General features: G+C 27.4%; 8 protein-coding genes across 8 annotated transcripts; 5 read left to right on the forward strand and 3 right to left on the reverse strand.

Moving 5' to 3' along the window:
• Positions 1-7,281: 7,281 nt before the first annotated feature.
• DICPUDRAFT_41102 (uncharacterized protein) lies at positions 7,282-8,094 on the forward strand (the record flags this gene model as incomplete). Its single annotated transcript, XM_003292748.1, has 2 exons — positions 7,282-7,838; positions 7,908-8,094. The coding sequence occupies 2 exons, from the start codon at positions 7,282-7,284 to the stop codon at positions 8,092-8,094; spliced, it is 744 nt and encodes a 247-aa protein (XP_003292796.1).
• A 155-nt stretch (positions 8,095-8,249) lies between these two features.
• DICPUDRAFT_157558 (uncharacterized protein) lies at positions 8,250-9,930 on the reverse strand (the record flags this gene model as incomplete). Its single annotated transcript, XM_003292754.1, has 2 exons — positions 8,250-9,345; positions 9,437-9,930. The coding sequence occupies 2 exons, from the start codon at positions 9,928-9,930 to the stop codon at positions 8,250-8,252; spliced, it is 1,590 nt and encodes a 529-aa protein (XP_003292802.1).
• Positions 9,931-10,407: 477 nt separating this feature from the next.
• DICPUDRAFT_58162 (uncharacterized protein) lies at positions 10,408-11,446 on the forward strand (the record flags this gene model as incomplete). The annotated part of the gene is made up of 2 exons (XM_003292749.1): positions 10,408-11,026; positions 11,098-11,446. The coding sequence occupies 2 exons, from the start codon at positions 10,408-10,410 to the stop codon at positions 11,376-11,378; spliced, it is 900 nt and encodes a 299-aa protein (XP_003292797.1). The 3' UTR covers positions 11,379-11,446.
• Positions 11,447-11,468: 22 nt separating this feature from the next.
• Positions 11,469-14,390, reverse strand: DICPUDRAFT_157560 (uncharacterized protein; the record flags this gene model as incomplete). The annotated part of the gene is made up of 3 exons (XM_003292755.1): positions 11,469-12,786; positions 12,856-13,277; positions 13,356-14,390. 3 exons carry the CDS (start codon positions 14,388-14,390, stop codon positions 11,469-11,471), a joined length of 2,775 nt encoding a protein of 924 aa, XP_003292803.1.
• A 591-nt stretch (positions 14,391-14,981) lies between these two features.
• On the forward strand, positions 14,982-16,790 carry DICPUDRAFT_5819 (uncharacterized protein; the record flags this gene model as incomplete). The annotated part of the gene is made up of 2 exons (XM_003292750.1): positions 14,982-16,596; positions 16,678-16,790. Coding segments are annotated over 2 exons (1,728 nt in total), but the record flags the coding sequence as incomplete, so codon positions are not given.
• A 213-nt stretch (positions 16,791-17,003) lies between these two features.
• DICPUDRAFT_157562 (uncharacterized protein) lies at positions 17,004-19,161 on the reverse strand (the record flags this gene model as incomplete). The annotated part of the gene is made up of 4 exons (XM_003292756.1): positions 17,004-17,285; positions 17,357-18,116; positions 18,185-18,244; positions 18,317-19,161. The coding sequence occupies 4 exons, from the start codon at positions 19,159-19,161 to the stop codon at positions 17,004-17,006; spliced, it is 1,947 nt and encodes a 648-aa protein (XP_003292804.1).
• Positions 19,162-20,573: 1,412 nt separating this feature from the next.
• On the forward strand, positions 20,574-22,493 carry DICPUDRAFT_41097 (uncharacterized protein; the record flags this gene model as incomplete). Its single annotated transcript, XM_003292751.1, has 3 exons — positions 20,574-20,767; positions 20,885-21,405; positions 21,493-22,493. Coding segments are annotated over 3 exons (1,716 nt in total), but the record flags the coding sequence as incomplete, so codon positions are not given.
• A 453-nt stretch (positions 22,494-22,946) lies between these two features.
• Positions 22,947-24,446, forward strand: DICPUDRAFT_157564 (uncharacterized protein; the record flags this gene model as incomplete). The annotated part of the gene is made up of 1 exon (XM_003292752.1): positions 22,947-24,446. The coding sequence occupies one exon, from the start codon at positions 22,947-22,949 to the stop codon at positions 24,444-24,446; it is 1,500 nt and encodes a 499-aa protein (XP_003292800.1).
• Positions 24,447-25,837: the final 1,391 nt, after the last annotated feature.

Here is a 25,837-nt window from a genome sequence, read left to right on the forward strand (position 1 = left end):
AAATCAAATAAAGTATTTACACCAATTATTCAAATATTTTCAAATGATGGATTATCATTAAAATTAAAAAACAAAGAAGTTTCACATTGTTACAACTTAGACACACCAATCCTTATGACACCAGGCGTCCAGTATCATATCCTTGTTCTTTGTCCAAAAAATCCACGTGTAACATTTTATCCACTCCCAAATATAACCATCGAAAATGTTGACTTTGATTTCACAAGTATTAATAAATCTCACACTACAAATATTTTGGGTTTTGAATTTGCTGCATTACCATTCGAACCAGAAAAAAAGAATATTCACTTTAGAAACTCACACTCATCAAATGATAAGCTCACTTTAGAAGGTTTTAATAATTTATTCGATATTTTACAAACTTCAATTCGACAATATCAAAATTTTTATGAACTACCATCAATGCCAAACTCTCCTTTAAGTAGAAATGAGATGTTAAATATTACATCAGAAATTATTTCAAGTGTATCCTATTTATTACATTTCAATATGGACTTATTAGATTTGGATTTCAATCGTAACAAGCAAGTCTCATCAAATATATTATCACAAAATAGACATTTGCTTAAAGAATTTACTCAATTTATTCATCAGTTCTATTGTAATAAGACCATTTTTAATAAAGATACTGAACATAATGAAGTCTTTAAGCAAATATCACCATTACTCAATTCAATAAATAAGATTTTCAGTTCATTTAAATATATTTATCCAACTGATGAATTAAAGATAAGTTCAGTTCCATTGGTTTATAAATTGGTCAAGGTTATCGAAAGAGGAAATTGTAGTGAAGCAACTATCAATCGTATAAATGAGGAGTTACCAGGTATCAAATATTTCCTTTCATCTTTAATTCGTTCATTTAAACAATATTTAATTTCTTTGCCAACCGAAAAATCTCGTGCGATTATGAAACAAGAATATGACATTGAAGAGTTTACTAAAGAATCTGTTGAACAAACCTTATCATCATTTTATGATAAAATATCTGAATTGTTATATTCAATTTCCCAAAATGAAGATAATGGTAAATATGGTAAAGAATCAAACTCATCACCAACATTACTTTCATCATCCCAAGATCTCATTAAAGATAAAGATACTTTTGAAAGTATTTTATTAAAAATTTCAAGTTCACCTATTTTATCATCCACCCAACTAGAAGAATCAAGTTATGAGTTAAATGAATATAACAATTATAAATCTGAAGCATCATCAACCATTCAATGGTATTTAACATCATTTGTCCAAACAGTAACACCATTGGTAAAGAATAAGGAAGTGGTTGTACATTCCGTCGATAGATTCACAAGCCATAAATCGTGCTGGAGTTACGGAGCACACAGTGTAGATGGTATTACTTTTAGTTGCGATAAAGATATTTACATAAAGGGTATTGGTGTATTTGGTGATAAAGGTAGATATACCTGCCAAGCCTCTTATAAATTTGGTGACAGTGGTGGTGATTTCAATATAAGTCCGGTAGTATACAGTAGCTGGTTGAACGATAGCTCAGATCACATCGAACCAATCTACTTTGAAAAAGAGGTTTTCCTTAAAAAAGGTCAAAATATAACTGTATTCGTAAAGATTAATGGTGGCCAATCATCATCTGGTAGCGGTGGTAAAGGCAAAGTTGTCTATCAAGATATGATATTTAACTTCCACGATGGTAATATCAGAGGTGATAATGGAACCAGTGTAAATAGTGGTCAAATTCCACTCATTTACTTTACTACCCAAAAACCAAATTCCCATTCAAAAAAATCACGTGTATTCTTTGATAAATCCTCCATGTTTACAACTTTTATTTTGGATTCTGCAAAACAACAATTAATTGAAATATTAAAACTTATGAAGAGTGATCAACAGGAATTCTATATAGAATCTTTAAGACACGATACTTTCTTCCAAAAAATTTTACCAATTTCTATTGACCTCTTGGTAAATTATAAACAGCAAAAACAAGAAGAAGACTCAATTAACCAATCATTAATGCCATTATTTGAAATTGTTGCAAAAGTAAATCATAGTGTCAAGGGTTATAAATCATTAAAAACTAATGATAGCAGTAATAGTAGCAACATCAACAATATGCAATTAATTAGAGTTGAAAGCTCGCATCCATACGAAGAAACTACTCAAAACATTCAAGAAATATCATTCCCAGACTCAACAAAGTGGATGGTTATTCAATTCGACTCTCGTTCAACAACATGTCAAAAGAATGATACCCTTTTGATTTATAGTGACCACAATCATGAAAATTTAGTTAAATCCAATGGCTTCTCAAAGAAATTCCCAAATAAATCTTTACTCGTCACAGGTAATAAGCTAGCATTCAATTTCCAAACTGCCAGTTCTCCTCCAAATGTAGCAATCGAAGAGAAATTTGGTTTCGCATGTAATGTTTATGGTTATGATGTTTTCCCAAGTCATTTAGTTAATATCGATTCATCATCACAGATTTATCCACTTCATACAATTGAAAATCAATTAGCATTCTATATATCAATTCTATCAACTAACCAATTGTTTGGTAGTGAAGAGGAGATCAACGATCCATCTACACTAGTATATAAACCAATTTTCAATGAATTAAAGAAATTCCCTAAAAAAGAAGATGGAGTTAGAGACGTTGCTGGCGACAAAGAAGATAGTGAAGATGAAAGTGATAAAGATGACGAGTCTATAAAATCAGAAAGTGATGAAGAAAAGAAAGAAAAAGATGATAGCGATAGTGAAAAAGAAGAAAAGAAAGTAAAAGCAAAAAAGAACAAAAGAGAAGATAGGTTAAAGAAATTAAAACTCGAAGCTATAAACCTTGAATTACCAATTACCTCATTTATCATCGAAGAAGATATCGAATCAAATGAATCCAGTAGCGGTAGTGCCAGTGATTCAAAAGAAGGTTCTGATGATAATACACCAAAATCTAAATATCCATACGGTTGCAATTCATTAGAATCATATAAAAGTTTACTATACTTCCAAAGAATTTGGAATCGTGTTAAATATACCATTAATTTCAATGCCTCAAAAGAACACAAATTTGATAATAGAGCCAGTGCTTCTGATAATCAATTTAATAGCGAAGATTTTATCAAAGAAACACCAAATACTGTTGGAGGTGAATTGGCCAAATTCTTTAATACCATAGGCTTACAAACTGAAGAAGATAAAGATCAAATGATAAAGAAAGAAAGCGCAAAAAAGAAAGAAAAGAATCAAGATAAAAAGGATATCAAAGATAAAGATGCAGATGATAAAGAAAAAGATGATGCTGTTAATGAAAATGGAGAAAAGCCAAAATCAAAATTACAATTAAGATACGAACAAATGCAAAACAAATTCCCATTAGAAAAAGATGATATTTTAGAGCCACAAACTCCAAAGTTAAATGTTGAAAATGATGAGGGTTCATCATCAGGCTCACCAGCTATCAAATCAAATAAAAAAGAATTAAAGCTTGCATTAAAGAGAATTAATTCAATTGCTGGATATAAGAAGGGTTTAAAGAAAGTAATAGACAAAAGAACTAAGGAATTCAAGAATGAATTAAAAAAAATCAAAAGAGATGAACTTGTTGAGAGCAATTCTGATAACTCTTCCTCATCATCATCATCATCTTCTTCAGATAGTGATAAATCTGATTCCGAAATTTCAAGTCCTGAATCTGACTCATCAGTTCAATCATTATCAAAAGATAAAAAACAAGACGAAAGTGACAAAGAGGTCGAAGCCAAGGACGAGGTTAAAGTTGAAGAAAAAGAAGATAAAGAAGAAGATAAAGAAGAAGATAAAGAAAAGATTAAAGTTGAAGAAAAAGAAAAGGAAAAGGAAGAGGAAAAAGAAGAAAGTGAAAATAAAAATAATTTACTTGATTCAAGTTTAAACACTCCTGATGAACATAATAATACTATTATTGAAGAGGATGTAGAGTTGGGTGATGATGAAAAAGAAGATAGCAAAACAAATAAATTATCACAGAAAAAGGAAACACCAAAAGAAATCATTTCATCTTTTAACAAACAAGAAGAATATATTAAACACTCAAGAACAATATTTTTAGAACTTATTAGACTAAACAATGTAGAGGAAGAATTTTGTCAAATTGTAAACCAATGCTATTCACAATATAAATCATTTAATGAATTATATTTTGTTCCAGTTTTTGAACCAGTTATTGAACTTTGGAGAAAGATTCAAAACAAACTCAATAGTTATTGTTTGTCTCAAGATCTTGATAGCGAAGTCAAGCTTTTCAATTTATTTGGAGATGAAGTGGACCAAGAAGAAGAAGATATTCCAGAAATTTCATTCAAAAGATTTAAAAAACTATTAGAAATTTTACCACATTTTAATTGTTCTAAAAACCAAAATCAAGAATCATCATCTCAAAGCCTATCAACTCAATTGAACGAACTCAATTTGAAATCATTACCAAAACTATCAACTAATGAAGATACTTTACCAAACAACAATAATAGAAATTCCTTATTATATTCATTTGAAGAATTTATGAATTCAAACAATATTAATCAAAGTACCCTTTCATTAAATATCATAAAGAAAGATGAAGAAAATAAACCAAAATCTATTGATAACCAACAATTGTCATCTTCATCTACACCAAGTATTAACTCACCTGTATTAAAACCATTATCATCAGTGTTCAGAGAAGATAGCTTCAAAAAGGTTATTGGTTCAGATGTTACAAAAGGTATAATATCACTCTTCACTGGTGATTTAATCGAATTTGATTGTTTATCCTTTATGAAAAAACAAAAAAATATTTCAGATCAAGAATCCTCAAATAGCAAAGTATTAGCATTAAATTCAATTAGTAAAGTTATTGAAAGGGCAGTTACTCCATCAGCATTAGAGAACACTATTTGGCTATTGGCAAGTTCATTACATTCTAAACAAGCTCCAAAAGAATCGTTACCAGATGGATGGCAAGGTAAAGTTGCACAAAACCCAATCAAAACATGTAAGATTTTAGAATTCTCAAAGAAAGACTTTACCAATGCTTTTCATACCCTTTTAGAAACCCTCTCTGAAAAGATAAAGAATGGAAACTATTCAGATTCAATCATTTTGAATTCTCTATTCTGTTTCTCTATTTTCCTTTTACCAGAAGATATTAAATTTGTTCAGAATAGTGAAATTTTCCCAATGATTTCAACAATTTTATCCGAGATGCATTCTAATAGTAACGAACAACAAAAAGAAAAAGAACAAAAACATCATGAATCAAGTTTAACACCATCACTCCAAACTCCATTAAAATCACCAATCAACCAATTGAAAATAAGCACCTCACCACTTATTATCGCTAGTCCAAAGGGTAAAGAAAAACTTATAGAAACTCTTTTATTACCACCAGTAGAGGATATTAATGTTTCAAATGATTCAAACAAAGTTGTTGATAAATCAATTAAATCAACATCATACATTAACATTGGTAATAAGTTAAGAGTACAATTATCAAAGAATCCTGAAATGTTAGGTTCATTATTTGACGAAACCACAAATACTTTCTGGGAAGCACCATCAAATAGCTCAATTACTATTACAATGGAGCCAGTTAAATCTATTCATCAAGTTTCGTTCTATATAGATAACACATCAAACGAAAATAGTGTCTCAACTGTTAATTGGAAAGCTGAAAAAGAAGGTGATACTGACCAAGTAACTGGCTCATTAAGTTTAACAAACATCTCATCTTGGTTCTCAATTCCATTTAATGGAGCACCTCTCAAGAATTTAGTAATGAATTTCGTAGGTGCTGAATCAATCCGTGTTAGACAACTCAAAGTAATGATAGTTGACCCAGAGAAAACAAACATCTCAATGAAAAACTATCAAATCTCCAAGTTTGACTCTACTGTCTCTTTATTGAAGCTTTTAACATTCCAAATCTTTGGTATCTCAAATAAAAAGATCTCAAAGAATCTCAAAGAACATGTTGAAAATCTTTTGTCGGTATCTGGTGTCAGCAGTATTCAAAAACAAATTTTCTCATTAATTTCAAACGAAGTACAAAAAGAAATTAATCATCTTAACAAGTTTATTAGTATTTCAGATGATAACAACGATGATGAAAATTTATCAGATAGTTATGTTTGTGAACTCTTAACAACCTTATTGACACTATTCGAGAGTGAAGAAGGCAAATCATTCATTCCATCAAAATCAATGATGTTTTCATTATTGTCAATTATTCATCGTGGTACAGATAAAACTCAACACTTAGTTATTTCTATTTGTAAACTAATGATTGTCAATATTAAACCAACCATTTTTGATGAATTTGTTCAACAAGAGCATGAATCTTCTTCATTCAACACATCAAACGGAGGTAACTTTGCCCAACTCTTACTATCAGTAATCGCCAAATCAATTTCAGTTCAAGTAAAATCAAATGGTTCACTTCAAACAACCGAATTTAAATTTGATTTATCAACACAATTGGTTAAAGGTTTAGAAGGTTCAATTAATTTAGAGAATGCCCAAGATTTGGTACAACTCATGAAATCACTTATTTCAAGATCATCATCATGGAAAGAATATTTACACACAACTATCAAAACACTTTTATTAGGTAAAATCAGAAAAGAGTTTTCACAATTATCATCAGCCAATCTTTTAAATAGTTCCCATACTCTTTGGATGGGCTTAGCATGTTTATTAGTTGTAGCAGATGATGAAGATTTTATCAAGGTATTAAATAGTAATACATCAGAAAGTATAGTTAAAACATGTCAAAACCATGATGATGGTGTTACTGAAGCATTCTACTATTGTTCTACCTGTCAAATGAATCTCTGTAACGAATGCGATCGTTTCCTTCATTTATCCAAAAACAATAGAGATCATAGCCGTTCCAATTTAGATAATGATTCATTTGCTGTTGAAGTACGTGAATCATGCGTTCGTATGAAAATATCATCAAACTTGGTTGTCGTCGATAAAGAGAAACACAAAGCAATAGTCCAATCAGTAAATAATAACAGTGCCGATCTTTGCAGATTCTGTAAATCCAAATTAGAATCACATAACTTACTTCCATATGATAGTATCACTGGTGTTTGTAGTAATGAAGAGTGTCGTAGCAAAGCATCAAAGACTTGTATTAAAATACATCCATGTGGTCACAACTGTTTCGGTATTAGAAATGAAGAAGAATGTTTACAATGTTTGCATGGTTGCGAAAAATCCGATGCTAAAAAGAAACTTTCACAAGATGTTGATGATATGTGTATGATTTGTTGGACTGAGGGTCTCACCGAAGCTCCTTCAATCCAATTAGATTGCGGTCACATTTTCCATCAAGACTGCACCAAGAATCTTTTAGAGGCCAGATGGAGCGGTTCCAGAATTTCATTTGGCTTTGCTCAATGCCCAATATGTAAAATCCCAATCTCACACAAATCATTAAAACCAATTACCGATGTCATTGACAATATCCGTGAAGAAATTATCCGTAAAGGTAAAGTTCGTGTTGAGTATCACAATATGAACAATGATCCTTCTCTTTTACCAGGTGGTCGTTATGAAAACCGTATTGAAGATTTCATTATGGATCACTTTTCTTATTATTTATGCTTCAAATGCAAACAACCATACTTTGGAGGAACAAATCAATGTGTTGCTGGTGCTGCCGCTCAAAACTTTAATCCTGAAGAATTAATCTGTGGTGGTTGTTCATCCGGTGATAATCCTTCTTCAATTTGTCCAAAACATGGTAAAGATTATTTAGAATTCAAATGCAGATATTGTTGTAGTGTTGCTATTTGGTTCTGTTTCGGAACGTAAGTAAAAAAAAATTTCAATATAATATATATTAATAGATTATCTAACTAACTCAATAATTTATATAGAACCCATTTCTGTGAATCTTGCCACAATAATCATACCACCCTTTCAGATAAAAAGAAACATCCACAATGTCCAGTTGGTCCAGGTGGTATTGAATTATCTGGTGATGTTTGTCCTCTTAAAGTTGATCATCCACCAACTGGTAAAGAATTTGCCTTGGGTTGTGGTATTTGCAGAGAATCCTTCTAAATATCTCATTTTTAAAATAATTATTAATTAAAAAATAAATAATATAAACTTTAAAAACATTAAACTTTAAAAAAGAATTAGTTTTATTTTAATATATTGTCTAAAATATAAATTAAAAAATATGTGGTTTAAATATATTATTTTATTTTATTTTTTTAATGATGTTCATCAAAATCGATTGCATGTTGTAATTCATTTAAGTCTTGGATAACTCTCTTTTTGAGGATAAGACGACGGGCAGTATCCATTTTACCATAATTACCATAACAGAGAACACCGACAACTTGATTTTTATCATTTAAATAATAGATATTGCCTTTGTTGTATTTTTGTTCTTCGTTTTCACCTTCTTTCTTTTCCCAAACTGAAAAAGTTTTTAATTTGGCACTTGTGTTACCTACAGCTTCGAAACCAACACCTGGAGTTAAATCTGACCAAAAGAATGGTTGATAAGTGTATGGATTTGGAGTTGTTTTAGTTGACATGTTATTACCAGCAAGTTCACCAGTGGCACGAGCATGATCGTGATGTTCAACACGACGACGAACACCTAAAGAGAAATCGTAATAAGAAGCAACATCACCAGCAACAAAGAGATCGGTACGGGCTTGGAGTTCTGGGTTAACAACATAACCACCATTTACTTGATCAATTTCGAGGGTAGTACTTTTGACAACATCAGTATTTGGGATGATACCAGCTGCAACAACAACGTGGTCAGTATCGAATGAAGAACCATCATCTAAAAGAACGGTTAAACGACCATTATTATCGGTGATATCTTTGACGAGACGCTTAGTTTTGACATCAACACCAATTTTGCTAATTTCTTCGGTTGCATAATTTGAAAGATATTCTGGGAATAAATTGGCATAAACACCATTTTCTGGGAAAACTTGAGCAAGTTTGATTCCTTTTTCACCAAAATTTAAACCTAATGAGCATGTTAATTCACTACCTAAGAAACCACCACCAAGAATGGTAACATGTTTATTACCATCTTTAATAAAGTTGTAAAGATTCTTGAAATCTTCAACAGTTCTATATGTAGTAATCTTTTCTTTGTCGGTTGATGTAAATTTGAAATTACGTGGTTCACCACCAGTGGCAATTAAACATTTATCATAACGAATTAACTTACCATCATTTAATAATACCAATTTTTCATCAATGTGTAAATCAATAACTGATCTAGTCTTTACAAATTGTAAAATTTCACTTCCATAAACTGATTCTGGTTCGTATAATAAACTGTTTTTTTTTTTTTTTTTTTTAAAATAGGAAAATAAAATTAGTATATCTTATTTATCAGAATATGTTTATTTATTTTTTTATTACTTACTTTTGTTGTTTACCTGACCAATCTGAGAATGATAATGTATTAACAACATTATCATCTTTAGTTTGCCATAAGTTTTTAGTTAATGGTGGTCTTTGATATGGAACATCACGTTCTTTGGAAATAATAAGAATGGTGGCTTCTTTGTCATTTTCTAAAATTTTGTCAACAGCATAATATGCAGCTGTACCACCACCAATAATAACGTATTTAAATGATTCAATATCGTAATCTGTATCCATGGCTTTTTTATATTCTTTTTCTGATTTCTTTGGTTCTTCGGTGGCGTTGACTTCAACTTGTTCTTCTTTCTTTTCTTGTTCTAATAAGACGGTTGATAAACCAGTGATGGTTAATGCTGATAAGGCAATAGCACCACCAACTTTAACTGAATTTGAATTGAATGAAAAACCCTTGTTACCATTTGATGATCTACGACCAGCTGTAGAGTAATATCTACTTAATCCCCTATTTAATTTAATAATATTTCTAAACATTTTATTTATAAATTATAAAACATAAATTAAAAAAAATGCAAAAAAAAAAAATTAAAAAATTTTTAATTCATCATCAAAAAATTAAAAAAAAATTAAAAAAAAAAAAAAAAAAAAAAAAAAAAATTTTATTTTAAAATTCATCATTACGTAATATCAGTCCTTCCAAAGAATAATGAATATGAAAAAAATAAATAAACAAATAAATAAATAAATAATTTATAATAAATTTATAAGATAAATTATAAATAAAAAAAAAGGGAAACAAAAAAAAAAATTAAAAATAATACCACCATATAAAAGTTCTTTGTGAACTACAAATACACAAATGCAATGATGGTTGACAAAATAAATAAACGAGTCATTAATTTCAAATAAATAATTTTTTTTTTTTTATTATTTTAAAATTAAAAATTTAATATAAAAAAAAATTTTTATTAATTTTTTTTATTTTTTTTATTTTTTTTCAATATTAAAATAATGATATCATCACCAGGATTGTTATTAAGACAAGCAGTATTAAATAGTAAACCATTACAAATTGTTGGAACTATTAATGCATATTCAGCAATTCTAGCAGAGAAAACTGGATATAAAGCAATCTATTTAAGTGGGGGTGGAGTTGCAGCAGCATCATTTGGTTTGCCAGATTTAGGCATAACAACATTAAACGATGTTGTTGAAGATATAAGAAGAATAACAAGGGTTACAAAATTACCTATTTTGGTAGATGCAGATACAGGATTTGGAAATAGTGCATTCAATATTGCTAGGACGATACAAGAGTTTGAATTGGCTGGTGCTGCAGGATGCCATATAGAAGATCAAGTATCTGCTAAACGTTGTGGACATAGACCTGGTAAACAGATTGTTAGTTTGGAGGAGATGGTAGATAGAATTAAAGCTGCTGTTGCTGCTAGAAAAGATCCAAACTTTGTTATTATGGCAAGAACTGATGCTTTGGCAAATGAGGGTATTGATTCTGCAATTAAAAGATCAAAAGCCTATATAGAGGCTGGTGCTGATATGTTGTTCCCAGAGGCTCTAACTGAATTATCACAATATGAATTGTTTTCAAAAAATTTACCAAATATACCAAGTAAGTAAAGTTTATTAATATTATTTAAATAATTTATTTAGATAATTAACCAACCAACCAACCAATATTAGTCTTAGCAAATATAACAGAGTTTGGAAAAACACCATTATTTAAAACTGAAGAATTACACAAAGCCGGAGTTTCAATCGTTTTATATCCATTAAGTGGATTTAGAGCTGCTTCCGCTGCTACATTAAATGTATACAAAACAATTTTAAATGAAGGTACACAAGAATCAGTAGTTTCAACAATGCAACCAAGAATGGAATTATATCAATATTTAGATTATTTTAAATATGAAAACGAATTGGATAAATTATTTGGAACACAAAATAATAAAGATGAAAAATAAAATACAAAATAAATAAAATTAAATTAAAACTAAAAATAAAGAACTATATCCAATTTTGTTTTTATTTTAAAAGATTATATTTTATTATTTTTAAAATTTATCGAAAGCAGTTAATGTATTAAATGCACCTGAAGCTAATAATAAATTTCTTCTTGAAAAACTGACAGTATATACGGGAGTTTGTTTGGTTGGGTAGGTTTCGATGAGTTCTTCAGAGAATAATTTTGATTTAATTGATTTTCTTTTATTTGCATTTCTAATAGCCTCATCATTTATTGAGGTTTGGGTTGAAATAGAGTTGTTGAAGGCTTTTTTAACGTCCCATAAACGTACGGTGCAATCTGATGAACCACTGGCTAATATTGAACCATCTTGGCTGAAATCTAAAGAGTAAACACATTTTGTATGACCATCCATTTTCTTTACTTTTTTACCAGTTGATAAATCCCAAAGAATAACAGAGGTATCTTCACCAGCAGTGGCTAATAAACGACCGTCTGGTGAGAAAGCTAAAGAATAAATTGGTGCACGATGACCCATAAAAATACGAACGCATTTACCAGTTTGAATTTCCCAAAGACGAGCAGATTTATCGTTTGAGCCAGTGGCCAAGTAGTTAATATTTGGGTGAAATTTTACAGTATTACAATCAGAAAGATGACCAGTGAAAATACGGAGTGGTGATATATAATTGGTAGTCCATAATCTAGCGGTACGGTCATGTGATGCTGTTGCAAAATAATAACCAAATGGACTAAAACTAACATCCCATACAGGGAAATTATGACCTTTATAACAAACGAGATTACTCATTGTTTCCATACTCCAAAGACGTGCGGTGGTATCTTCTGAACATGATAATAAATATTGACTGTCTGGTGAGAATGAACAACCATAGACTGGACCTGAGTGACCTAAAAATGAATTAAAATCTGATTCTCTTTCATTATTTGATGCTTTTAATAGTTTATTTGTAATAGAGTTATTCATTGATTTATTGGGTGAAATTCCATTTTGGGCTGATGATGCATTTGATGCACTAGATGCAAAATTATTTGTTGTTGAATGATTTAAACCATTTGAGTCAATGTTCATATCATCATCGTCGTGTGATGATGGTTGCTGTTGTTGTTGCTGTTGTTGCTGTTGTTGTGTTCTTTCATATTGCTCTTGTTCTTGCTCTTGTCTTTTTATTTGTTTTTCTTTCATTTCCTTTAAATTCCAAATCTTTACTGAACTATCTGAAAAACCACCTGCTACTAATGCTGCATCTTTTGAAATATCAATAGTATTTAAACCTTGATATGAATTAAATATGGTGTAAAAACAAATTGATGGTAAATGGGTTGATGATAATGAAATACACTTTGTAAAATCGTCCATTAATTCATTTTCAAATCTTTCAGTTCTTTTTTTAATAAATTTGATTAATATTGGAAATAATAAAGTATGGGTTTATGTAAAATATTATACTTACAAAATTGGTATTGGTACATTTGATTGTGATTTTTGCATTCTTTCATCTCTAACTTCTTTTTTCTTTTTATCTTTTTTCTTTAATTTTGGGATATAACCAGAGGTTGTTGGTGGTGGAGCTTCACTTTGTTCTTGTTTTTCTTTATTCATTAAAACTTCATCTTCGTAATCTGGCTTAAATGAATGATAGTTGATTGGTGTTGAATTTAAATTACCTGCATCTTTTTCAGATTGAAATGAAATTGAATATTGTTCGTCATCAATGAAACCAGGTCTAAGATTACTAACATTAATATGAATATATTGATTGATAATACTTAATAATAATATAAAATTTGATTGATGTAAAAATGACATTAATAATTCGAAAGAGTATGCACACATTTTAATATTCCATCTATTATTTCTAAATAAATCTACCAACTAAAATTACAAAAAAGAATTAATATTATAGAACTAAAAAGTGTAATTAATAACAAATTATAATAAGAGTTTACTTACTTCATTTTCCTTTAAATGATCGGTGTTACTAATACCTCTTAATAACTTTAAATCATCACCAAAATATTCTTCGTGATCTGGTCCAATCTGTTCCATTAATTCTCTTGCTTGAGTTGGATAGCCTTTAGTAATAAGGTCAATATATGAGTGAACAAAAACTGGGTATAAAATTGAAAGCAATTCATTCTTGTAAATATCTAATGAGCTGTGAATCCAATTTCTAAGTTTTTTATAGGATTCTAAATAGTTTTGTGGGTTTAAAATCTCTTTTTGACTACTGTTATACATTAATAAATATTGGGTTAATTCTTGATCATTAGTTTCGACATCATCAATAACTTCACTTAAGTTTTCATTATTTGGTGATAATGGTGTACCATTGTTATTTAATTCTTGTTTTAAAATTGCCTCTGCATTGCTGTATCCTCTTTTTTTTAAATAATTTAAAACCGCTAAATCTATTGATTTATCTTTTGTTGATGGTGATTTATTTGAATTTATTGTTGAATTGGTTGTTGCTGCTGTTGTACTTGGTGTGGTTGGTGTAGAGGTTGAATTATTTGCTGTTGTGGTTGTTGGTGATGTTCCTGAATTTGTAGTTGATGATGTACTATTGTTAGCAGATGGTGATAGAGTCGAGGTTGAAATTGGTGCTGTTATACTGTTTGTTGGTGGAGTAGAAGGTAGATTATTTGTAGGTGGTGATCCAATATATCCAGTTGGAGTTTGTGGTTGGGTTGCTGATATAGGTGTAGTTGGATTTATTGCAGCCGAAGCAGTAACTGGATTTATAGTAATCGTTGAATTTATTGGAATTGCTGATCCGGTTGTATTTGATAATGTGTTTGGGGCTGTATTATTAGTTAAAGGTGATGCGGAGGCATTTGTTATTGCTATAGTTGGGGTGGGTGGAGAAGTGAGAGATGGTGTATTGGTTGTTGGAGCTGTTATTGGAGAGGTAGTTGATAATGTTGGGTTTGTTGTATTTACATTGTTTGTTTGTGTTGGTTGTGGTTGAGGTGGTGTTGAAGACATATTATTTCATATATCAATCAAGATATTTTTATAGATCAAAGTGTATAAAAATAAATAAAAAAATAAAAATGAAAATGAAAAAAAAAATTAAAAATTTAAAAATTACAAAAAAAAAAAAAAAAAAATTAAAAAAAATAAAAAAAAAAAAATAAATTAAATTTTTTATTTTTTATTTTTTTTTTTTTCTTTTTAAATTCAACACACAATGTGTGTTTAATTTATCTTTTTTTTTTATATTAAAATAATGAGTGTCACATTAACATAATTAATAATATTTTGTTTTGTTTTGTTTTGTTTTGTTTTATTTTATTTTGTATTTGTGTGTGTGTAAAAAAAAAAATTATATTAATATAATTTAAATTTATTTATTTATTTTCTTTTTTAAAAATCCACTATCTAATTTTTATATATATGGAGGTTTAATAATATAGTTTATTATAATTAATTGGGTTTTAATTGTATAGTTTTATATATATATGTATCTATTTATAAATAATAATAATAATAATAAAAATACACACACAAATTATGATCAAGATATTATTTTTTTTTCTTTTTTTTATTTCTATTCACACAGCAAGTGAATTTTATGAAAATTTACCACCAGAAAATATCAGAAATATCAAAAATGAAAAAGGGGCAAAAACATTAGAACTTATTTTGCCTGTAGTTTCAGTACCTTATTCTCCAGTATTAATAACAGTATTAGGATTAGAGGAGAATGTGGATTTAAAAAATATATCAATATATATAGGAAAAATGGAGTGTGACAATATAGTCTATTTCAACCAAAGCACTGTTAGAGAATTACAGAATAAGCAGAGAAGAATTGAAAGTTTCAATACTAATGATCAGCTTTACGACGATCCGCATAATATGGTTATCGATTATTCCCAACCAGATTATTATTTGATAGATGATGAATATGACGAAACATTAGATTATCTGGAGCGGTTAGCAAATATATCAAGTACCTACAAAGCGAAAACCCTTCAGTGCGATTTGCATCTTGTTAATATCAGTGTCAACTATTTACAAGCACAAAACGTATACATTGTGGTCAACCAAACCCTTACTGTAGAAAATAACTTTTTCACATTTAGAGATATTACACCTTGTCCAGGTACGATAAGAGAATGCAATGAAAATGGTCAATGTTTTTCTGGTGTGTGTCTATGCAATACGATGCTTGATAGCGGCCCACAATGTAATCTGCAAACATCTCCCTCCTATCCACCAGTACTGGATCCGGTGAAACCACAAATCGTTTATAGTAATGGTCAAGCAAAGTGGACAATATCGTTCGAAACATTGGGTATGACAAAGAAGAAGGTTGAAGACAGCAGAACTATGGTATACAATGATTTTATAGATTTACTTACCCCCAATTGGACATTAAAGTTGGCAGATCAGCAATCAGGCGTGTATGGAAGCGAGTTTGGTACCTACAATTTAACATTGGCCAATGGAATCACATTTACAATCAATGTTCTCTACTACAACAATTTAACACTAGACTACTTTTTCGATTCAGAGAATATCAAATTATACTACCATGCTGGTGATTTACGTGTTTTCTTTACTCTCTCAAATATACCAATCGAGTTACGTGATCATTATTCATTTCAGTTGGTTTTCTATGTTTACACTGATATGAAGGATATAGAGTGTGGGTATGTAGATAGTGACTTTGACGTTGACTTTGGCAAAGGTTTCGACTATGATGATGTGCGTTGGGCATATATAAGGAACAAAGACTATGCACTGTATTCACGTTTATTTGGCAAATGTATCATGGATGGTAGACCGCAGTCATGTTTAGTAGATATTAACGAACTCTCTAGAAATAACTTTGAGGGTAATCTCAAACTATTGACTTATTTCGAACCATTCTCAACCAATGTATCTATCCATTACGATTTTAGTATACTATTCAATACCAAGAATCCAAATTTTACTCAAGTATCATGTGATAAATTTGAACCAATGGTTCACCCACTAAAATGGCTCATTCCAACAATTCTACCAATAATATTTGTTGGATTGGTTTGTTTTATTTTAATTTTTATTTATTTATTCAAAGCAAATAGAAAAAATTTAGAGTTTAATACAAAATATTATTTTGGTAATAATTTCAATAGCAATGGCAGTAGCAATAGCAATAGCAATAATGGCAATAGTGGCAGTAATAATAACAATTCCAACAGTGATGATAAAGATAAAAATAAAATACATTTAAATGGAGCATCATCAACCGCACCAACAATAATAACAACAATCAAAACAGATGATAACGACAATACGGAAAATAATAATAATAGTAACAATAACAACAATGATTGTGATAGTTACAATAACAGTTATTCGGACACTGATAGTTTTTCAGAGAGTATATTGAACTTTAGCAAACTGGCTACTAAAAGAAGAAACTTTTAATAAATTGTAATATTACCGAAAAAAAAAAAAAAAAAAAAAAACATTTTTTATTTTTCAAATACAGATTTATTTATTTATTTATTTATTTTTTTATTTTTGATTATATAAAATTTATTGATATTTTTTTTCTTTTTTTCTTTTTTCTTATTTTTTTTTTATTTTATTTTTTACATGTTTCTAATCTTCCAAAATTGTTTTAAAAATTAGATTGTTTAAAAGGAAATCACTTCCAATATTCTCAATTGTAACATAGTTGTTTGGGGATGAGTTTAATAAAACAGTTGCAAATTGAGAAATTCTGTCACCAAAACCACATTCATCAACTACACTTTTTAAAGAAACTGGAACCTTATCAGATGATAATGGATTGGGTACATTTGAAACATAAACATTAATATTAAATGGAAAATCAGTTAATTGTCTGTATTCTAACAATAATTGAAATTGTGCTGCTTTTTTCTATAAGTTTTTTATAAAAAATAAAGTTAGTATTGATTAAATTAACATTATATATATGGTTTTTTACTTACATCAAATGAATTTAAAGTAATCTTGTAGGTAACTCTTGTATTTTTAGTGAATTTAATTGAGTTTTTATAACCATTTTGGACAAGAGTTGCAGTATTTGAGTTTATTGAGATGAACTTTTGACAATCTACGAATGAGCTTACACCTTGAATAATAATATTATCTTCAACAATATCACTGTTAACAAAACCGAGTACCATTCCTTCAATTAAACTTATTTTGTCATTTGTATTATAATTTTTACATGGAACTCTACATGGATTAAATGTTGTTGGGGTTATACTTGAAACAATTCTGTATGGGTAGCCTATAACTTCAACATATTTGTACCATGTGGTGTCACCAAATTTGGTTCCATTAATATCCAAACCAAATTGATAAAATTTTGAATTTCTCAAACCATTTGCAGAGTATGTGGTTATTTTTGAAATTTGGTCTACTTTTACTTTTGTTAAAGGTCCATTTATGTTAGTTTGAGAATCAAAATCAGTATTACCTTCTGCACCAGTTTCAATTTCTTTACCCTTGCTAATAAAGTAGTTGATACCTCCAAAATATTTTGGAATACTATAGGCAAATCCTGATGGTGAGTTGTTGCAACCGTTGTTTCTGTATGAAAAGCCAGTAAATTTACCATTATACATTCTAATACCTTTGTTTTCAATAATTTGATTTACTTGTTTATAAGAAAGTTGTCTATCCCCATTGAAAGCTGAACCAATAATCTTTGAAAGAATGACATCTGCATTTTCAATACTGACACTATAAAAAATAAAATTGAATTTTAATATTAAACTTTTATTTTTAAAAATAAATCTATTTTTACATACCCTTGACCAAAAATAAATGGATCCATATAAGCCCAATATTTTGAAATATCATAAACATATCTATAGTTTTTAAAAAAAATTTATAAATTAGTATAATGTTTAAAATATAAATAACTTTTAAATAAATATTACATTTTCATAAAATTGTAATAATCATTTCTGAGATTCCACTCGTCAACATTTGTAATTTTTTTATCCATAATTTTTTTCTCTAATTGGGCTTTTCCATAGTCATCAATTTCTTTGATTCTGTTGTAATACTCTTCTCTGGCATCTAAAAAGTTCTTATAATAGTATTGAATCTCCTTATCAGTGAACTGGTATCTTTTTGAATTTGTGACCAAACTTGATAGGAACACCAAATGGGAATTAGCTGCCAAAACAAAAATACCAATACTTGATAGACCCATTTCATTATCCTTTAAAAATGAAGGAAGAGCATAAGAGAATTCAAAATCTACATTTACAGCAGCGGTGTGGATTTCTTCTTTTTTGAGATCTTCAACATTTTTTAGCATATCAAATTTAACAACGATATTTTTCAAACCTTGGAGAGATGATTTGAGGGAAACTATATCATATTTTTTAATTGACTCTTGGACCAGTTCTTGGATACCTTTTGAAACTTCTCTTCCATATTCATCATTAGCTTTACCCTCAGTGATAAGTTCTGCAAATTCTAGAACACCAGCAGCGAGCTCCAATAAGAAACCAAATGGAAGTGCACCTGTTAAGATTAAGACTGGACCCAAAACACTTAAAGTGGCAATAGAACCGGCTAAAAAGTTGTTTTTTCCTGGAACGGCTTCTTTGGAAAGAACTTTTCTGGCATCATTGACTTTTTGGTTTCTCAACTCCAATTGGTACAAAATGTTTTTGGAATAGTCAGCATTTGATAAAATTTGGGAACCATTGCTATTTTCATTACAAAATAGTAAAATAATTAGAAAAATAGAAATTGTTAATAATAATTTCATTTTTTTTTTTTTTTTTTTTATTGTATTATAAAAACTATTGAATTTATATGTAATTATAAACAATGAATATTAAAATTCACAAAAAAAATAATTTTTTTTCCCTTCTATTTATTCAAAAAAAAAAAAAAAAAAAAAAAAAATTGAAAATAAAAAAAAAAATATTAAAAAAACCCCCCCAAAAACCGGCGGTTTGGGGGATTTAAGAAAATTTTTCCCCAAACCCCCAAAAAAACCAAAACCAAAACCCCTTTAAATTAATTTTAAACAACCCCTTTAAAAAAAAAGGGACCGATTTCCCAAAAAAAAAAAAAAAAAATTTTTAAAGGTTTTTTTTTTTCCCCCCCCCCCAGGTTTGGGGCCAATTTTTTAATTTTAAAAAAAAATTTACCAAACCACGCCCCACCCGGGGGGGTTACCCATTTTTTATTTCCTTTTTCCAAGGTAAATGGGGGGGCAAAAAGGGAAAAAGAAAAAAAAAAATTTTTTTTGTTTTTTTGGGGTCCTCTTAAATGAACAAACCTTGGTTCGGGTTTAAAAAAAAATAGGGGGGGAATGTTACCCCCGGTAATGGAATTTTATTTTTTATTAAGGGGTTATTATTTACACTTTCCAATGCCATTATTAAAAAGGTCCCATAGTTTATTTTTTTTAATTTTTTTTTTTTTCCCCCCCAATAAAATGAAACCAATTTATTTTTTTTTTAAAAAAAATAAATTGGAGAAAACCTTTTTTTTAAGGTTTTTTTTATGGTTTTTTTTTTTTTTTTTTTTTTTTTTTTTTTTTTTTTTTATTAAAATGTTTATTTTGTGAACTATAAATTTACTATTTTATAACTTTATATCTAGAAGTATATTATTTGTATAGAATCATGATTATAACTTTTTAAAATGAATATTTTTTTATCTAAAAAGAGATAAAATTATAATAATGAATAAATATTTTATATAAGAAAAATTTTTAAAATATGTGGTGAGGAAAAAAAAGAAAATAGAAATTATATAATTTTAAAAAAAGGGGGAATATTTGAAAAAGGGGTTAAAAAAAAATAAAATATAATATTTTAAAAAAAATAATAAAAAAAAATAAAAAAATAAAAAAAACATAAGATTTTTTTATATACAAGTTATATACACAAATAACTTTATATTTTTTTTTAAAACTATATAAAAAATAGTTATTATTTAATTTGAAAGCAATATTACTTTTTAAATTTATAAAAGAATGTTTCATTTATAAAGATGAATGTTTTTTTTTATTTTATTTTTAAAATATTATTATTTATTATTATTTTATTATGTAATAAAGGTAATATAAAGATATATATTTTAAATTCTTTGAATGTTAAAGAACACCAATGTTTATTTTTAAGTACTAAAAAAATTATATTTTAATTATTAATAGGTTATTCAGCGAACTTGCCACCCGATTACATTAGAAATATTAAAAACCCACCAAATTCAGTAATACCTGAAATAATAATTCCTACAAGTGCAATACCCTATTATCCAGTATTAATAAGTGGAAGGAATTTTGGTACAGACCCAAAGAAAATAATAATATATATTGGTGGAATATTATGTGATAATATTTCATTTTTTACAAATCAGTCATTATTTAAAATTAAAAACTCAAATGAAATTAATGATGATACAAAAGAATACTATGACTATAATATAGAATATGATGAAACAATTAAACAGAAAGAATATGGTAATGATGGCAGCAACAGTATACAGGATTCCAATGAATATTATAAAGATAACTATTTTGACTCAAACGGTCAAAATGGTGAAGTTTCAATGGAGTTATATCAAACGATGGACTATTTAACAAATTTAGTACAGAGTAGTATGGAAAACAATTTTCAAATTCTTAAGTGTGATTTAAAATTAATAAATATAAGCAGTACCTATTTAAATGCACAAGATATATATATTGTTGCAAATGGGGTATTGGGTGTAGAACATAACAAATTTTTATTTAACGATATTTCAAATTGTAATGGAATTAACGACAACTGTTTCAATGATGGACAATGCTATTTAGGAACATGTATTTGTAAGGAGATTGAAGATGTCGGCCCGCAGTGCAGTTTAAAGAGAGCAGATTATATAGCGCCACTAGAACTAGACCCCTATTACCCTTATATAACATATTCAAATGGAAACACCTCATGGAGTATAGAATTTACAGACTTAATGCTTTTAATGAATGGTTTTGAACCCCAAAGAGGAAAATCTAAAGGTTTTACTCCTTGGTTATTTCTTGAAATGGAAGACTGGGAATTAATAAATAATGATCATTATAAATCAACAGAATCACCAAAATCAGTTAAAAAAAATAATACAAAAATTAACAATAATAGCAATAATAATAGCAATAACCTAATAGCTTCATATGTATATAATAATGAAAACTATGACCAAAGATATATTTTAAATCATAAAGATGTAAGAATAATAATATCAATAATAAAAAATAAAAACGAAACCAATGATTTACAATTCGACCATCAAAACAATAAAAAGATATTTTATATAAGTGGCGACCTCAGATTACTTATAACTATAGATAGATTAGCTCCATATTTACAAATGAATTATACATTCAAGTTGGTCTTCAACATCATAACAAATCTCAAAGAAAGAAACCAATGCCAATCTAGGGGTGTAAGTGAATTCGAATATGGTAGAGGTTACAGCAGAGATGATATTAGATGGGTATACATTCGTTATGATTATGACATATTGTATTCAAGAATCTATGGAAAATGTATAGCAGATCAACTCCCCCAATCATGTATTATAGATTTGGATGAAAACCCATTCGAGCAAGAAATGGGTTCAGGAAAATTTTTTGTATTTATTGAACCTTTTAAAAACAATGTAACATTAAAACCAGACTTTTCAATTTTAAAATATATATCAAATTATAACGATTATCTCAACTGTGATGAACACCAACCACAAGATAAGCCATCACATTGGCTAATACCAGCAATAGTGCCAATTAGTGTAATAGGAATATCCAGTTTAATTTTAATAATTCTAAACTTATTAAAAGTTAATAGAACATCTTTAAAACTCAACGAAATATACTTTGAAAACAATATAAATAACAATAATAATGATAGTTTTCAAAAATTTAGTCAACAAAATAATAGCAACAATAACTTTAATAATAACAATATAGACAATAATATAAATAAAGATAATATAAAATATAGTTTAGAAAATAATATTGAAGAAACTTTTATAAAGGAAAATAATATTTCAAATGATACAAGTGGAAATAAGGAATATACAAATAATTTTAAAAAAAGAAAAATATAAAAAAAAAAAAAAATCAATTTCTTTTGAAAAACTAAAAATCTTTTGAATTTCAAAAAAAAAAAATTTTAATCAAATCAAATTTAATTTATAATTATAAAATTAATATTTATAAAAAAAAATTCTTATTTTTAATTTTTCAATACCAACCAAAACATAATATTTAATATAATAATGGAAATAAATAAAAAGAACTCATTTTATACCATTTGGTCAAATTTATATTTAAGAAAAAAAATATTGTATTTTTTAAAATTATATAATATTTTTTACAGTTATCGAAACTTTAATTCCATAGAATCTTTACAAAAATTCAAATATAAAGAATTTTTAAATCAAATCAGATTAAACTTTTATGATTTAAATACTCTAAGTGCTAATGTGGATTTAAAATCAATACCTCAAAATATCGAAAATATCAAACTAAATTTTTCACAAGTGAATGTATCCTTTTCAATGATACCCTCATGGATTAAAACTTTAGATATATATATTATAAACAGTGATGAACTATCGATAATTAAAAATGCAGTAAATATAGAAAGACTTTATCTCCGTAATTTTATAAACCATAACAACATTAAAAAAGATATGTTACCAATGAATTTAAAGAAGCTCTTTATTTGTTTTAATAATGCAAATAAGAAAATAGGCATTGAAAGTGGGGCACTACCAGAATCCCTTACAAATTTAATAATTCAAAATAACAATAACTCAAGTGAAATTGACCATGATATACTACCCAAAGGATTGCTTACGTTGGAATTAAGCTCATCTTCAAACGAATATTTTAATATACCAAATTATTTTCCATTCCCACAAAATTTAAAATATCTTTTTATAAATTGCAAAACTTTTAATTTTCAACTACCTATTGGTTTAAAAGAGTTAATAATATATACACAACTAAACTATTTAAATGACACTTCAAACAAACCGGTACTCCCTAAAAGTTTAGAAAAGTTAACTATAAAAATGGGAACTGATTGTGAAATACCTCTTGACCATAAAATGGTACCAATAAATTTAAAATATTTAAAATGGAGCACCAACTCAATTATAGATTCATTTGGTGAAGTGGTAATTCCTCGATCATTAGAACATCTTGAATTTACACACAGCTTTTCAGTTAATCAAAAACCCTCATATCCCCCTTTCAACTTAAAGCTACTACCTCATCAACTACCTATTACTTTAAAATACATTAGTTTTGATGATAAAAATGACTCTTTTGAAAATGGTGGTTATCCATTAATGGGTGAAAATATATTTCCACAATCTATTACCTATATTAACTTTGGTGCATCATTTAATCAAAATATCGGTTCAAGTTTATCAAAATGCTTTTTTTTAAAAACAGTTATTTTCGGTGTTAATTTTAATCAAATACTTCAATGTGATGCTTTTCCGCCAAGTTTGCAAATTTTAATATTAAAAAACCCACAATACAAACACTTAATACAGCTTAAAAATAAAAAAACTTTGGTAAAATGTTGTAATATAGAAAATTATTTATTACAATTTGAAAATGATATTAAATCCAATTGCGAATTATATAATTTATGTATACCACTTAATTACAAATACCCATTATCTAGACTAAACTTAAAAAACAAGGTAAATTTAGAGTATTTAGAATTTGATTTGGGATATAAACAACCTATTTTACCCGAAGATTTACCATTAGATAATAATATTAAAACAGTATCGTTTACTTCCTCCTCTGGTCAAATTATAAATTTAGAACATTTTAAAAAACTACAAACTATAATAATTAACAATGATTCAAATCCAACAATTGTCACCACCACAACAATTAATAATCAACTAAAACATTATAATTTCTATAATCTAAAATCAATTGAAGTTTCCAATCCACTAAATTCTAAATTTTTAGATTCCCTAGATCCAATATTTTATCAATTTATAATAAAAAATAATAATAACTTTAAATAAATATTTTATTTATTTTTTAAAAAATAAAAATATAACACCCTTTATTAATTAATTTTATAGTTTTTTTTTATTTTTATGATGTCTGAATATTGATTATAACACTGTTACTCCTTTGTTTTTATTGAAACCCCTCCTTGAAAACCCGCTACGCTGTAATGGTAAATAATTTAAATTAATAACAATTTAAAAAAATTTTAAAATTATAAAAATTTAATTACCTGTGTTAGCATAACTAAAATTTAAGTTGTGTTATTACATATTAATATTACATATTAATACTACATATTACATATTAAAACTACACATAATGATTGATTATAGTCATTTAATATTGAAAATCATTTTTAAATGTAAAAACCTATATTATTTTACAAATACAACTAAATTTTATGTTTTTATTATATTGTGATTTTGATTTTTTTTTTTTTTTTTTTCTAAATATAATAAAATATCGATATTAATTGATCAAAACGATTTTTATTATAAAATCAAATTACAAATGATAATTATAATTTCTTTATTGAAAATTATTTGTATAGATATTTACTAATTATTTTTAAATTCTTTATTGTTATTATTTTATTTATTGGTTTTAACTATATCATTAATAATATGGAAAAAGAGTGTGTATTTTATATTTTGAGACAAGGAAGGGAAAAAAATGAATTAATGAGTGATGAGCTGTGTGTTTTTATTTTATTTGTTTAAACACAAATATAAACAAAACACAATAAACACACCCACACAAACTCACTCACCAAACACGCACATAACAACAAACAAAACAGTAATTGTTAATTAAATAATTACAATAATAAAAAAAAAAACTTGTATAAAAAAGTATATATTTTTACTAAATAATTAATATTTTTTATATTTAAAAAAAAACAATAAATTAGTGATAGATAGATATAATTATTCGGTTTATATATATCAATAATCTTTTATTGTCTTTGGCTATATTAAAAAAACATTAAAAAAAAAAAAATTTAGCACACAAATAAAATATTCACACTATTTAATGGAATTTAAAGTAATATAATACACATTTTATATATATATGGGAAAAAAAAAAAAAAAAAAAAAAAAAAAATAATACCTTTTTTCCCTTTTTTATTTCCCCCCGGAAACCCAAAAACCCACCCCTTTAAATTTTATGTTAATTATTTTTTATGAAAAGATTAAAATAGCTCAAAACCCCCCACACACAAAACATTTCTCTATAGGTATGGGACATCTTAGATAACCAAAAAAAATTTAAAAAAAAAATTAAAAAAAAAAAAAAATTTATTATTATTTTTTTAATTTTTTTTTTTATTTAAAAAAAAAATTCCAAATAACCATTTTAAAAAATAATTTGTGGATAAATTTAAAAAATTTTTTTCCTTTTT

The sequence above is a fragment of the Dictyostelium purpureum genome (assembly GCF_000190715.1).
Source record: "Dictyostelium purpureum unplaced genomic scaffold DICPUscaffold_370, whole genome shotgun sequence".
NCBI classification, from domain to species: domain Eukaryota; phylum Evosea; class Eumycetozoa; order Dictyosteliales; family Dictyosteliaceae; genus Dictyostelium; species Dictyostelium purpureum.